The 14,614-nt window shown below is 49.9% G+C and overlaps 3 protein-coding genes across 3 annotated transcripts; 2 read left to right on the forward strand and 1 right to left on the reverse strand.

Annotated features, from left to right (window-relative positions):
- Positions 1–579: 579 nt before the first annotated feature.
- BC939DRAFT_481847 (uncharacterized protein) lies at positions 580–6,207 on the forward strand (the record flags this gene model as incomplete). The annotated part of the gene is made up of 4 exons (XM_051559061.1): positions 580–1,275; positions 1,378–2,755; positions 2,846–6,051; positions 6,163–6,207. 4 exons carry the CDS (start codon positions 580–582, stop codon positions 6,205–6,207), a joined length of 5,325 nt encoding a protein of 1,774 aa, XP_051406738.1.
- Positions 6,208–7,326: 1,119 nt separating this feature from the next.
- BC939DRAFT_34520 (uncharacterized protein) lies at positions 7,327–10,999 on the forward strand. Its single transcript, XM_051551658.1, has 4 exons — positions 7,327–7,825; positions 7,925–10,357; positions 10,472–10,531; positions 10,624–10,999. Exons 1-4 carry the CDS (start codon positions 7,531–7,533, stop codon positions 10,851–10,853), a joined length of 3,018 nt encoding a protein of 1,005 aa, XP_051406739.1. The 5' UTR covers positions 7,327–7,530; the 3' UTR covers positions 10,854–10,999.
- Positions 11,000–11,926: 927 nt separating this feature from the next.
- BC939DRAFT_508101 (uncharacterized protein) lies at positions 11,927–12,430 on the reverse strand (the record flags this gene model as incomplete). The annotated part of the gene is made up of 1 exon (XM_051560964.1): positions 11,927–12,430. The coding sequence occupies one exon, from the start codon at positions 12,428–12,430 to the stop codon at positions 11,927–11,929; it is 504 nt and encodes a 167-aa protein (XP_051406740.1).
- Positions 12,431–14,614: the final 2,184 nt, after the last annotated feature.

Consider the following 14,614-nt stretch of genomic DNA (forward strand, 5'->3'; position numbering starts at 1 on the left):
ACTTTATTACAAACGCGCACACATCCCAAGGCATCGAATGGTACAGGTCCTATCTCCATACTCCCTTCCCCTATTGTTGTATGTCGAATTCAGCAACTGCGAGCCACGACAAGCACGACCAAACCACTGAAGGAATCAATGGCGACCTTAAGGGACACGCACGCCAAACTTGCTTTCATCTATTTGCTATCCACCTTCTTTGCCTTCAATTGTCATTTCTGTTTAGTCCAATGCCTCTCTTGCCTCTTTCAATTGGTTTAACCATTTTTACCTCCCTGCCGTTTACGATATTCCACAGGAGTTTGTTTTTTTTCGTTAAGAAAAGGTCTGACAATACTATCTGCCTCAATTTCCCTGTTCATTAGTTCACGTTCCGTTCCTCGACCACGGCTGTCATCCTTGATCATTAGACTATTTCCTATTTCACAAAGAGAGTAGTATCTCGGTTCAGTTGGTAAGATGTCCAATTAACCCCGGTTCGTTATAAAATCCGCGTGGTGCGTTTCAAAAGTGTCACACAACTGATTTCAGGAACCAAACAAATTATTTTTAATAGACTATCGTCCACTCCAACACATCATGACTTCAAACACAGGCGTACAGTCGAGGCTCGGTCTTGGAGGCGTGAGCGGTTTGGCATCCTCACTTCGGTCTACTGTCTCAGCCTCGGGAAACAACAATAACTACAGCAATAATAACAACAGCGGCCAGAGCCATAATACCGGTGGGTTCTCACGGGGACCCTACCAACAACGCGACATGGATGCAACCGTACCTTACTCGGACGATAGCACAGAGGAGGATGAGGAGTATAGCTCTTACATTCAAGAACAGGAACAGCAATTCCGAAAGCAGAGCGGTGCTCAGGGCAACAATGACATAAATAATTCTGGGAGCACAGCGAATCTTCATCAGATGCTCCGTGAGGATGACGACCAAGACCAGCAACATATGGATCTGGATAATAACAATGAGCTCCAAGCTCGTCAGAACGAGATCTTGGAGGACGATGATGAAGATTTTGACGACGAGGAGGACGAGGACGAAGATGAGGATATGGATGACGAGAGGTCAGAGGTCCTGTCATTAACTGAAGACGATATTGATTTCAATCTGGTCTATGCGTTCCATACCTTTGTGGCTACGCAGGAAGGCCAGGCCTCTGTTGTCCGCAATGATTCATTGATGCTGCTGGAAGACACGAATGTGTACTGGTGGCTGGTCCGCGTCCTGAAGACGGGTGTTATTGGATATATCCCTGCTGAGAACATTGAGGTAAGCAATTAACAGGAGGCGATCACGTTCATTAACAGTCTGCAATGGAGTCGAATTTTTGTAGTTTTGTATCTGATCCTCTTTTTTATGTGCCTGGTACAGACGCCCTTTGAACGTATGGCAAGGCTGAATAAGTATCGCAATGTTGGACTCTCAGCCCCTGCCCCAGAATGGGGAACATTTGACGACCCCATTCAACCCCTGGATGCTGCGACACTCGTGGAAAGGTCCTTAAATCGGAAATCCGTCATCTTTAACTCGCAAAACGAATATTTTGGAGCAAGCGAGACCGAATGGGATTCTGAAGACGACGGTGAAGAAGACGACGATTTGGACGAATATTACGAGGGCGGCGAAGACGCTGACGAAGGCGAGGATTCAGATAGACATGGCGAAGAGGGCTCTGAACAGGAGGATAGTCGGTCTGGAAAGACGGCTCTACAGCTGGAAGCCGAGAGAGTCGAGCAAGAAATTATGGACGAGCAACGGCAACAGGAAGAGCAGCAAAAACAGCGGCAGCAGCAACAACAACAGAGATCGAGAGGCCAACTATATGGCGTAGATGATTCCGAGGAGGAGGAAGAACAAGAGGAAGAGGATGTCATTACGAACCGCCATCGAAGACCGCTCCTGGACGAGGACGATCTCGTGTTCAGCGACGAACCCCGCAAGATCTCATTAACACCGACGATTGCACAGGACGATGTGAGCGCCGCCAGACTCCAAGCGCCACCCGGGAAGGCCAAGAAGTTACGCCTGGCAGATGACGAGCCTTCGAACAACCCTCGATCTGGTGCAGAACAGCAGAAGCAACAAGGATCCAGTCTCGGTCGGTCTGCAAGCTTTGATGCGGAGGAAGAGGACCGCCAGCAGATGCAGAAGCGGATGCAGGAGCGCACGGATGCCAAATTGGCAGCGATTCTCGGCGAGAAGGACCAGGCGTCTAGCAACCGAGGAGCCAAGGATGACCAAGAATCAGCTCAGGCAGCGGAAACCGCCAAGAAGCCCGGCAAATTCAAAAGTCTTTTCGGAATCAGCAAAGGCTCAAAGGATAAGGATAAAGAGCGTAAGGAGAAGGAGCGTCTAGAGAAGGAGCGCCTTAAGAATATGATGATCAGGGGATCTTCATCATCTGACAGCAACAGCGCTAATAACAGCGGTGCCGACGGTAATGTCAACGGCGCATCCAGACCACGAACCAACTCCGATGGATCGATAGCCTTGGCCAGTGGGCAGAACACACCCATGTCGCCCACCTTCCAGTCCGATATCAATGGAGAAACATCGCAGGAGATCATTACGCTTCGTGTATACCCCGGCAATGTCGACTTTGGCGCTTCGATGTACAAGACGGTTGTGGTCAGTCCTACAACTATGGCCTCAGAGGTCGCTAACCAGGCTGTCGTAAAGTTCAAGCTGGCGCCGGATGGCGTTGCGTCTGCCACAGACTTCTTCTTGACTGTCCGCGGTGTTGATGGTGGTAAGACAATATTTAAGCTTTTACTTTCTCATCTAGGAGTACTTCAATCTTGATAACTAACCAGAACTGCTCTATCACATATTTTTCTAGACGAGACAGTGCTGCAACCAACGGACAAGATCATGGCTATCTACCAGTCGCTCACGGCCCATCTTACAACGCCGCTCCCGCCAAACCACCGCCTCTCTATTTCTTCAGTCTCCTCCATGATGTCTATCAACTCTATTAGCTCTCAATATTCGAACCCACCCTCGACTCCTACAAGTCCCAACTCTGTACGTCGTATCGGCTCCGGAAAATCGGACCCTCACCAGCGATCGATTCGGTTCTTGCTCAACAAAAAAATCCGCAGGACTAGCTCCATCTCCTCTGTCCCCGGAACTCCGACGACCCCAACGACACCGACGACACCGATAGCCATGCAGGAAGACACTTTCTGGGTTAAGGTGATCTGCATGGCTCAAGATCTCCCGCAAACGATGCTGTTGCTGGACGGTATGGGGTCCGCCATGGACAGGAACGACCCAAGAGCGCAAGGGCAGATTACGGCTACCAAGGTTGAACACTGGTTGCCCATGCGCTCGAATTCAAGCGCCGGAGATGTGGTCTTTGAGGCTTTGGAGAAAATCAACATTCGCTCTGGGGTGGTCGATGGTGTTCCAGAACGTGTCTTGGCCGCGAAACGCAACTCGGCGCCAAATGGTGTTGTGGTTGAGTACCAATTGGGTTTGCGGTTGAACGGTCAAACGTCGCGTCGGGCCAAACAGGGCGATGAATTACACCTAGCTCCTCAGATGTCACTCGTCCGATGCTTCGAGGAACATCAGTTGAGCCCCGTCCGCCGGTCTCCTAAGGCGGATGTCGCGTCGATGCCATTGACACCTGATCATGTATTTTATCTGCGTAAGGCAGCCAAGTCAATTGATGCCGAAATTAAGTACGAGCAACAGCAACAGCAGATACAAGAGCAACAGAAGCAATCCACCAAGAAGGTCCCTGCGCCTTTGCAAGCACAGGCACTTCGATCCGGTGTAAACGACTCGCCCAAGAGTCCTCTCTTAACTAGCCCCACTGGCATGGCCAGCCCACGGTCTCTGCGTAGTCTGCGTAGCATCGAAGATATTCAAGTCAGCGACGCCAATCTCAACGGTCCAGCCTCGCCAGCATCTCCGGGTCTGCATCAAGCATGGGCAGGCGGCCGAAATATGAACGGTCCTGGATCTCCCTCGCCTGTGGGCGCCGATGGCAACATTCGGATCCCTCGCAGGACTGACTCTTCAGTCTTAGGACCCACAAGCCCCACTCATGCCAGTATGCATGATCACGCCTCGTCCGGCCGACCGAGCCCTACAATGACGCAGCAAAGTATGATGGGTTCTAGGACACCGACTCCAGACCATGTCGGAATGGGTGGTCATCCTGCGGGAGGACGCAACAGATCGCCGAGTGTCAGTCAGGGCATGCGTCCAGGCCAGGCTCCCTCACCAGCACCTTCAACCGAACAGGAGAATTTGCGGTCCTCAACTCCTGAGAGGCCTGCGCGTGCCGAACGACAGCGTGCAACCTCGCCGTCCATGACACATGGTCCCTCTCCTTTGTCCTTGACAGCCATGATGCTCCAAGACAGTAACACAAACGGCGCAGCGAATGTAACAGCAGATTTGGGTGCACCGAACGATCGACCTCTTTCGATCGCACCCTTGAGCATCAAGAAGAATGCCACCCAAGGCATGGACATCGTTCTCAACAAGGGTGTGATCAGGTCCTCACGTTTAATGAATTCGAAGCAGTACCGGTACTCGTTTATTCCGACACAAGGAGGCGATGAAGTCGATATTTCGGAAATTATTGAGGACATCCTGGGTGAGGACGGCAGCGATGATGCGGAGGAGGAGGAGGAACTTCAGCATCTCGCGGTTGAGGAAGATTTCTCGAGTTCTCCTCGTAGAGCTGCTGGCGGTCAACCTGTACGCGTACCTTCGAACGGTAGCCGCACGGGAGCGAACACAGATCGCGACCGTTTAGAACTGCTCACCAACTCTTCTCGTGGCGGGAATACCCTTATGAAACTGGAGAGGGTCTTGACGAGAGAAGTCGAGTCTGAGAAGGCTACCACTGCGTCATTCAGATCAAGGTCCGATTCACCAAGGAGCGTGGATGGCGTCGCTATACAGAACCAGAGCAGGACATTGGATTCCCAATCCCATAGCAGCAAGCGCAATAGCGATGTCGAAATCCAAATCGCGTCGCTCGCATCAATAAGTACCAGATCGGCGTCTCCTCTGCTCGCAGACCAACCGCCATCCGCAAGGGTATTGGACGCTGTGCCTGGTTCACCACGCTCACTTCGACCGTCTTCGCCCTTTGGCATGATGGCCAAGCCCACACTGCTGTCGAGCCCCAGTTCTGTCGGTGGCAGCAGGTCCTCGCCATTGAAGGAGAGCAGCATCGCTACTGGTGGTACGGACACTATTACAACATCAACAGTCGTTCAGGATGGAAACACTGCACGTTCGTTTTCACCAATCCCAAGGCGTCTACAGTCGCCATCACCAGCATCGAGGCAGAACACAAACGCGTCCCCAGCTTCATCGCCCAACATGCGACCGATCTCGCCTTCAACAGGAGCAGGAGCAGCGGGAAGTGGACGAGCAAGTCCAGTATCTGTGCGGTCTAACTCCGCAGCTTCAATCTCTTCCATCACCTCGGCCCGCAACCGATCTGCCAGTACCAGTGTGGCGGATAACAATAATACTTCACGACTCGTCCACCTGACCCATAGCAACAGCAAGAATAGTAGCACGACGAGCCTTAATAGTACGAGCAGCAAGGGAGAATGGCTCCTGTCTTCGGATTATAATACCGGTATGCAGGACCTATTGACGCTGGTTCGAGCGGGACGGTCTAGCTCTGTGAGTTCGCTTCCTTCTTCTGGATCATCGATGCGACCTCTTATTGGCAAGGATGGAAAGATTGTCGCGTTGCCGTCAACAATCAAGGCGTCGTTACTGAGCAGCAGTAGTAGGGGTCGATCACCGTCCCTGTCACAGTTACATCAGGGGTATTTGGATACCCAGCAGGAGAAACAGCAGGGGCAGAAGCAGGACTTTGACCAGGGTGATGGAGAGAATAAGCAGCGCAATGACAGTAATGATAAGACGGCAAAGGACCAGCAGACGAGGATGATGCTGATGATGTTGAACGAGTTGACGCTCAGGGACGTGCAGGAGGAGTGTCATCCAGAGGTGTATGATTGTTGGAAGAATGTGGATGCGGACCTTGACCGGGTTGAAAGGGTGAGTTGTCGCTTTTTTTTTTTGTACAAATACACTTGATGTGGGTATTCTTTGTTAACGTGCGGTTGTTGTTGTTGTTGTTGTTGTTGTTTTTCATTCCCTTTCTTTTAGGAACTTGACGAACTGCTGGTCACTGTCAAGGCTTCAATACTCTAGAGAACGACAAGAACAAGTAGAAATGAAAGAACGCTATGAAACGACACACACACACACACACACACACACACACACACACACACACACACAAATATACACATTTGTTACGAATAAACCGCATGACCATACTACTCCCACAGTGCCAATGTCTAAAGTATCCTCAGTGCTAAATGTTCTGGTTTGCTTTGGGAGCCCCTTTTCACATATTAATCCAGCATTCTTGTGCAAAAATGATGGAATTCTACTTAGGAAACGCGATCTTGAACCCCATGGTGTGGTTGGCTTTGTTGAATACGTAGTTTAAGCCAAAGAATGATGTGGTGCGTTTTGCAATTGGTTGATCAGGCCATAGGTAAGATAGCAAAGCCAGCATTCGTCTATGCAGCTGACCTAGACCTTTGCAGCATCGAGCGCCATAGTAAAGTTGCTTCATCGCAAAGCAACAGTACTTCGTTAATAAAACCCAGCTTTGCTGCATCGTCCAGTGCGCTCAGCACCGAATGAGCTGATTCAACCAAGAGCAATTCCATTTGGTAGATTGCTTGCACAGCGGGGAGACAGAGCAGACTTTGTCAGTCGCGCACCGATCTGTGTCGCTGGAACGCGCCCAACCATTCCAAGTGAACGAAGCAGTTTCGCCAGGCTGAAGCCTGTTCTTGGGATAGACACTGGCGTCGTCTGAAATTTTAGCTTACATGCTGCTTTAGCACCAAGTATCGATGGATTCGCTGTTTCCATCCTACTCCTCTAGGCGTGAATTTCATAAAGCAAAATTGGAGAGCAGACTTAGACCTTTCATCAATGAACCCTAGAATGCTCCAGAGACTGTGATCGGCCTCAATAGCCAAACGGGGGCCTCCCGCATTGTTGATGAGAAACGCCAAACATTCCATCCACATGGTACTTCAGATATTAGAGAATTGCGGCACTTAGCCCGGTGCATCACAACAGTAGCAGATACCAGACCGATTACGGAGGTCGGAAAATGCACTTGCGTATCCAACAAATATCCCAGGAGCAAAAGCTTTGAACGCATTTTTGATTTTTGAGACGAACACGTCTGATTGGCTGCATACTTTTTGGCGCAGCGGTCCTGCGTCTCGTCGGCAGTTGCCACCAAAAAATGTCAACAGAAAACGACGCTCGTCTGTTGCCAGACCGTCAATTGGACATCACCTCCCACATCCCTCGTCGTCGCCGTCGTCGTTGTTGTCGTTGCTTGTCATCGTCATCATCAGCATGCCCCATCCTCAACTACCCTAACCGCCGCGCAACTGTCATCTCCAGACTCGATCTCAAACACTAATCCTCTCCCTCTCTACAATGACCGATCCACCCAAGCGAAAGAGCACCTCCAAGAGTCCACCCATTCTCCCTGCAGAGTTCCTCACCCCTGCGCCCCCTAACTTATCGCCACGCGTTTCTCAGTCGAGAAACACCTCCAGCGATATTGGTGTTCTCAAGCTATCGGGTCAGGTCTCGCAAAACGATGACCGTCTACCACTGCCGCACACCCACCAGACACAGGCCAGCGGCAGCGAAAGCAGCGGTAGCAGACCCAATGTGTCCATCACAGATCTTCCAGTCCTAGATGACTCGCCGGCCAACTATCCGCCAGGTATGTTTATTGCATTCCTGTAATGATTATCAATTAACTTCACATTCTCACACAATGTCCTGGATTGATATGGTCTTGCTTACTAACTGATTGCACCAGGCCATCCCTACACTCAAGTCGTTTCCTCCTCCTCCTCCTCCTCCTCGATGTCGTCGAGTCAAACAACCACCCAATATACCCAGTACCACCATGAGTCCGAATCTCAATCGACCGAAATCCTCTCCGTCCCGGTGCCGGCGTCTACTATACCTGAGAATGCGCCATATGTTGTAGAGGTGAGTTTCTCTCATTCTCATAACTCTACAAACTCGTTCTCTGAGCACAACACTTCCGGAGATTCCAGTGGCAACAGAACTAGCAGCAGTATCGGCGCCGACACAAGCGGATCCATGAACAGTCGCTCGTCCGATTCCCAAAGTTCGCATATCAGCTTCTACCAGGCCGACACTTCGACTCCCAGACATACCCCTGTCCGTACTCAAAAGTCTACGCCCTCCGATTCCGACCAGTCCCAGCACTCGCCTCTAGCCAAGATCACGTCTCAACAACAGTACAAGCATCGCCAGACGTCCTTGGAGATACATTCTCAAGATTCAGGGCCAAGCCGAAGCAACCATATCACCACTATCCCGGAGCACGAAACTATTGTGATCCAGGACGATCCCTCTCAAGCGAACGAAGCATTTGGGACTGACCCCTCTCTCGAGGAAATCGAAGCGGCATTCGGCCCGGAGACGGAGGAAGTGCACAGATCTAGCCAGGAGGCTCAAGTTCTATCCGGCTCAGGTGTGCTGGAGGCGGAAGGAATTGGTGTAATCCGGGAGAGCTTGACTTCTCAAGACATTCCTACGGCGACTAGCTCGATGCCTGCGCCTACCAAAACCAAGAAGCGTGGTGACAGAAAGTCAGCGAGTCATCCCTCGAGCACTTCCTTGGATCCGGGTGCACCAGACTACGAATACTTGACCAGCGACGATGATGATGCCAGCCGATCGACGCTAAGCAACAGGTTGGACCTTCAATTGTCGGAATCGCAGGTCAATATCTCTATTTCAGCGCGATCTCGAAGACTGTCTAGCACTTCGATTTCAGGAAACCAAAAGGACAAGCCCTCTTCTCCTCCTCCTACTACAACGCCTGCTGTTTCTCCTCCTGGTAATGAACTCACCGAATCCGTGAGCGCTGCTGCAGACAAACGATCTGCGGGTTCAGTATTGGAAACCCAAGAAATCCCCAGCTCTGTTGGTTCTGGATCACCATTCACTTCCAGAACGCGCCGATCAACACCGCCACGTTCAGAAGGTAGGACATCAACGTCTTCTCGTCAACTTCGGTCCCCGCGGTCTCCTCACCGTGGCACTTCGAATTCGCAAGACCTGCCTTCGTCGCAAGCAAGCAGCTCATCCGACACGTTTATACGACGTCTGCAATCGGTGGCATCCCAGGATCACAACGATGACGATCATGTATTTACTGCCGTCCCGAAACGTCGAAGGATCAAGACCATCGAAACCGAAATCAGCACGCAGCACGTCGTTTCCTCCATTGGCGATGAATTTTGGGAGAGCTCCGAGACGGTGGCTGCTACTACTACCGAACATGAGACCCGATCTCGATCGGGGTCTCAGGATATTTCGTCTTTTCCAGAGGAGGATATTGCGTCCTTTCCAGAGGATATGCCGTCAGAGCAAGATATGGAGAATCCATTGCCTCTGGAGCCAGAGATCTCTAACGAGTCCGAACAGGAAGATGATCCCCTTAGCCTCACGAGGAGATATCAGCGAGAGGCGCCTAGTCCGCCTTTCAAAAACTATCCACAACCTCGAACAAGCCAGACCAAGGAGTTTCGCAGACGCGGTTCGTCTCAACATTCTCCGCCGTCTACACCAACTCGGCGCACTACTCTGCGACGTCTCCGCTCCACAACCGAGGCAGTGCGTCAATACAAGGTTGACGATGCTGTATGGGGAGTCTGGCGCAAAATCTACTATGCTGGCGTGGTAACTCGCAAGAACACGGATAAGTACGAGGTCCGCTTCTTAGACGATGACATTAGCACCTGCGACGCCTCGAACATGAGGCCTTTGAAGCTCAGACTTGGGACCAAGGTGATGGCAATGAAGACTGAGACCATGGACTACCCCGCAATGGTCGAGGGTATTCATATGACCTCTGACCTTCAGCAATCGCGAGTGGATGTGCGCTTTGATCACGATAAAGCAGAGGCCAATTTACCATTGCGCTGTATCAATTTAAGCGAAGACATGATGGCTGAGTTGGACAAAGATATGGACTGGGACCAGGAGGCGGCACGCCCAAGTCCACAGTCTCGTTTGTTCATTCCAGAGACATCGATCACCCTATCCAGGCACTCTAGCTCTGTATCCGCTCCTCCAGGTACACCTCGCAAGAACAGAAGTCGGGAAGCAGCTTTTGAACGAAGCACCTCCATGTCCGCGACTCCAAGTCGCCGTGCCCGAGGTAATTCCGCCCAAGGTGGAGGACCATCGACCCCAAGCCGGCGTCCAAAAGGTAACGATTCTAGGCATGGTGTCAATGGCATTTGCTGTACTTTCCATTTCCATCAAAGCTATGTCAATCAATTAACTATGCGTCGCCTATAACTCTATACCTCTATGGACATAGACATTTTCAAGGGCTTGCACTTTGTTCTCACGTTCACCAAGGATGCCGAGCCAGGTCTAAGTAAGCAAACTCCCGTCTTTATATTTATGCATTGTTTGGTGCAAGATTTATCTACCTAATTTTTTAACGATGTACTTCCAAAAACTCCATAGGTCGTGAAACTGAGTCCAGAATTAGGGCTGGTGGAGGGGTCGTCCTTGAAAGTTTTTGGTCGTTTTTCGACACTCAGCGTCCGCCACTATCAAGCTTGCGCCTCATCGCCCATAAGCCGGTCAGAACCCAAAAATATCTCCATTCGCTAGCTTTAAATGTGCCCCGTATTTCTGCTAAATGGGTTGAGACTTGCAGTAAGGATGTAAGTTGTACTCGAGAGCCAAAGTGAAATTGTCCGTGGTTTATTTGTCCTGTGTCTTAATTATCGAAACCATTAACTCTAGGGCGAGCTATGGCCGTACTGCTCTTACATCCTTCCCACTGGCGACTCTACAGAGCTTGGGACGACGGTGTCTAGCAGCCCTTCCAATGACGGCGGAGTCTTTGATGGACAAAAAATTGCACTATGCGGTAACCAAAATTTCAAGGTAAGAATGATAAATAACGAAAAAGAACGAAAACTCATATGATCGTATTTCGCTCGTTGACTAAACTCGAGTGTTTTTTTCATTTCCGACCCATGATTGGTGCATATAGAATTATTGGGAGCGTCCCTTGAAGGCTGCTGGAGCCGCATCAGTAGTGACGATCACGCCCAAGACTGATACCACGGACTGCCAGGTTGATGTCATGGACTGCGGCCATATAGTATTCCAAGGTCCCAAAAACTACAAGCAATTTTGTGAGGAATACCAGCCAGACCCGGAAAAGCCAGTGGCTCGTTTATCGCAGGAGTGGTTGATCCAGTGCCTGATCAACCAGAGAGTGGTGGCTATTAAGGGACACCCTAGCTATACCGAGTTCGATCAGAGAGCTGCATCCTCATCAGCCACTGAGGGCAGCTCATCTAATGCGTGATTGCCGTCCATGAACACTTTGGCTATTGCCTTTTTGGCCGCAACAATTTGATTCCCCCATACAGCAGTTTCGGCAATAGAGTTTTAAGAAATAAAGGATCGAGTCGGCCATGCATGTGCATCATTCGTTTGCATTTGTAATCGACGTGTTTTTGTTCTGTGTCACCAGAAGGAAATACGACGCATCGCATGGTTTGTTTGCATCTAACAATCGTGTTTATCTCCTGATTAAAATGTGCGGGATACTAGTAAGGGGGACGCCTTTCTCTATGTGTTGGGGTCGTCGTGTCTAAGTTGTACAATGCTTTGGTAACGCATGCTGATCTTACAAAGTGAAATAATAGATAAAATGACAAAAGTAAGCAAAATACGGGACATTCGTTGGTCGTCAGGCGATGGCCCTTTAGTAAGAACCAACGTTGCCGCATCGATCTCCGATCGTCGTTTAGACCATGATTGGTGGCCAGGGTGCACGCTTGGGCTCGTAAGCGATCCATCCATCTGGTTTGGGGACGGAAGTGTCGTAGCGGAAGGCGTTCTCGGAGTCATCCTTGTGCTGCTTCAGACAATGTTCACGGGTGGAATCGCGTCTTGCGGAACTGGATTGGCAGTAATTACAGGTGTAGGGCTTGTAATCTGGGAAGTGCGTGTCGCGGTGACGCTTAACGGGATCCGAACGCGCACTATGGTAATCACAAGTCGGGAAATTGCAGAAGTAATGATAGGTGATCGGTTGCCCATTGGCTTGGTGTTGTGGAAGCTGCTGTTGACCAGCAACTGCTGTGTTCGGGTCCTGACCAATGGATCCAGTCGAAAAAGAAGAAGAGCTTGAGCCAGAGTAGGAAGATTCCGAGTCCGAATCCTCGAACATGCCGTTGGGGCCGTCGTGTGGGACAATTTGGTGGCTGTTGTAGGCGAGCATCTCGGATGGGGTGCAGTTCGAGTCCATAGCGGCGAGGATGTAACCTGACGTGAAATGAGCTACGGTTGTAATGAAAGTGTTTGGTCTAGTTTGTAGGGGGTAAGAGATGGGTTTGGCAGTGTAGCGAGTGAAACGTTGACGTGCTTTTTCAGTACGTGTTGAGATGGAAGCACAGCAGACGTTCTGCACAGATAAATATAAACCGAAGACTGCGTTACCTGAAATACTGGTGGTGTTGTTCGTTTTCGATTGATGAATCTGACGCGCTGAATCTGCTATTAGACGGCGAACGAATGGAAACAGTAGAAATGAATCAGTGTCAATTATTGGGAGATGAGATCGCGACGACATAAAAAAATATAACACAAATATCAAGGGCGACACGAATAAGAGAGAGGGAGTAGTTAAGAGCAAACAGATCGGGGGAGACGATGACGAAGGATATAAAGAGAACATAATAGAGATGACCGAAGAATCTGAACGAGCTCATGAGTACCAGATCGGTATGTTGCTCAGGCCGGCTAAACGCTCGTCATTGTACAGCAAGATAACATCAAGAACCGCAGAACGCAGATGATCGAAAGGAAGAGAAGTCGAAAGACATGAACAGAGGTGAAGAAAAAAATACCAGTATTGTGTGCTTTTGCTTTCCAAGCTGGAGAAAATGACGAAGCGTTGGTGGGGTTGGAGAGGGCTGAAAGTTGAAGAATGATAGCGTGTGTCTGCGTGAAGATCGTTGATATTTTGTCGTTTTGCTTTGGTGCCAGAAAATGAGATTTTTGTTTCCAAGGAGGATGGTGTACCGAAGGCGGGTATTTATACCTATACGTTTCCTAGGATTAAAAAAAGATAAGGGAAACGCGGCCTTTTGGTGTCACGAACCAGAAAAGCACGTATTGCAGGGTGCGCTTCTGCAGCTCACTCGCATCCCCGTGTGAGGATGGACTACCCTTCTTAATTTGGAGAGCAGGGAAATCTCAAACGTCGTCCGACAACGAAAGTCAGTGGAAGATAGTAGCTAGAAAGACTAGAACTGAAGTGGCTAGAGGGGAGGGGTCGAAGGAGGGACGGCAATTCAGAAGGGTCATACAAAACAGGGAGCATTTAGAGCACTGCAGCCTTAAATAAAAGGGACTAAGGCCATGTCCTCCTAGAAGCCGGAGTGCAAAAGTGTAGCTGTGCGATATATAACAAGGTAACAAAAGGGTCTAGAATGGGGGGTGCATGTACTACATGTATAAGAAATAGAACTGGAATGGGCCTCGCAACTATAATGCGGACCAGACCAACATACAGGAGGAATTGCAACAAAAAAGGAGAATGAATGAATGGAGTATCGAGCGAACAGACGGACGACCAGACGGACAAACAAGCATGAGGGGGTCTGGAGCCGTTACCATCTGTGCATCCCTGCAGATGCCGGCCTCGGACCTATTGGCGCAAAGGATTACCAAACCGGTGCTGTTTTCGAAAAAGGGATAAAATAAACTTAATTACAGACCACAGACCACAGACCACAGACTACGCCAAGACACCAAAGGACGAGCAAAAGAGGAAAGACAGTAAAGGATAAAAAAATTCTATATGATCAGAGGAAATGGACGAAACGGGCAAAACTAAGGAGGAGAAGGAGGAGAAGGAAGATGCACGGTTCAGAAATAGGCGGAGAAAAACATAAAGTGAGCAATCGAAACAGTTGTCAGGGCGGAGCACAAAAAAAAAACTGTCGTTGCACAAAGTGTACAGGTAAGATGAAACGCGGTCTCTGATTACAATGCATTACACTCTTTGCTCGCATGTCCCTCACTTCTTCCTCCACCTCCTCTTCCTCCAGGTAGCACAAAGCATGCGTCAGATGGTGGAAGGACTTCTTCGACCCAGCAGTGCACCCTCTCGCCTTTCGTTGTCCATCCCTTGGGCCTGAATAAGCTCAGGACGCGCTCATGCTCTCTTCATCAGGATCTCTGTGATATTGTTTTTCTTCTTGAGAGAAATTCATCATTGATAGGACCTTAGATCTTTAGCCGATGTCGAGAGGAAAATATACAATCAAGCAGGCACAAAGATACCTTTGGACCTTAGTTGATCTGGACCGTCGTCAAATGACAACTAAGTCCTCTCCTTTTCTTCTTCTGCTAATTTTTCTTGCCCTCGTGCGCCTTAAGAGACGAAAGTGAGGGAAAACTGCTTGGGTTGAGTTGAGGCTCAAAT

This window comes from Gamsiella multidivaricata (genome assembly GCF_025024155.1).
Source record: "Gamsiella multidivaricata strain RSA 2152 chromosome Unknown BC939scaffold_117, whole genome shotgun sequence".
In the NCBI taxonomy this organism is placed as follows: Eukaryota; Fungi; Mortierellomycota; class Mortierellomycetes; order Mortierellales; family Mortierellaceae; genus Gamsiella; species Gamsiella multidivaricata.

Coding starts and splice junctions, on each gene's coding strand:
- BC939DRAFT_34520 (XM_051551658.1), top strand. CDS start 7,531: ATGACCGATCCACCCAAGCGAAAGAGCACCTCCAAGAGTCCACCCATT. Junction 7,826..7,924: donor GCCGGCCAACTATCCGCCAG/GTATGTTTATTG, acceptor TGATTGCACCAG/GCCATCCCTACACTCAAGTC. Junction 10,532..10,623: donor GGATGCCGAGCCAGGTCTAA/GTAAGCAAACTC, acceptor AAAACTCCATAG/GTCGTGAAACTGAGTCCAGA.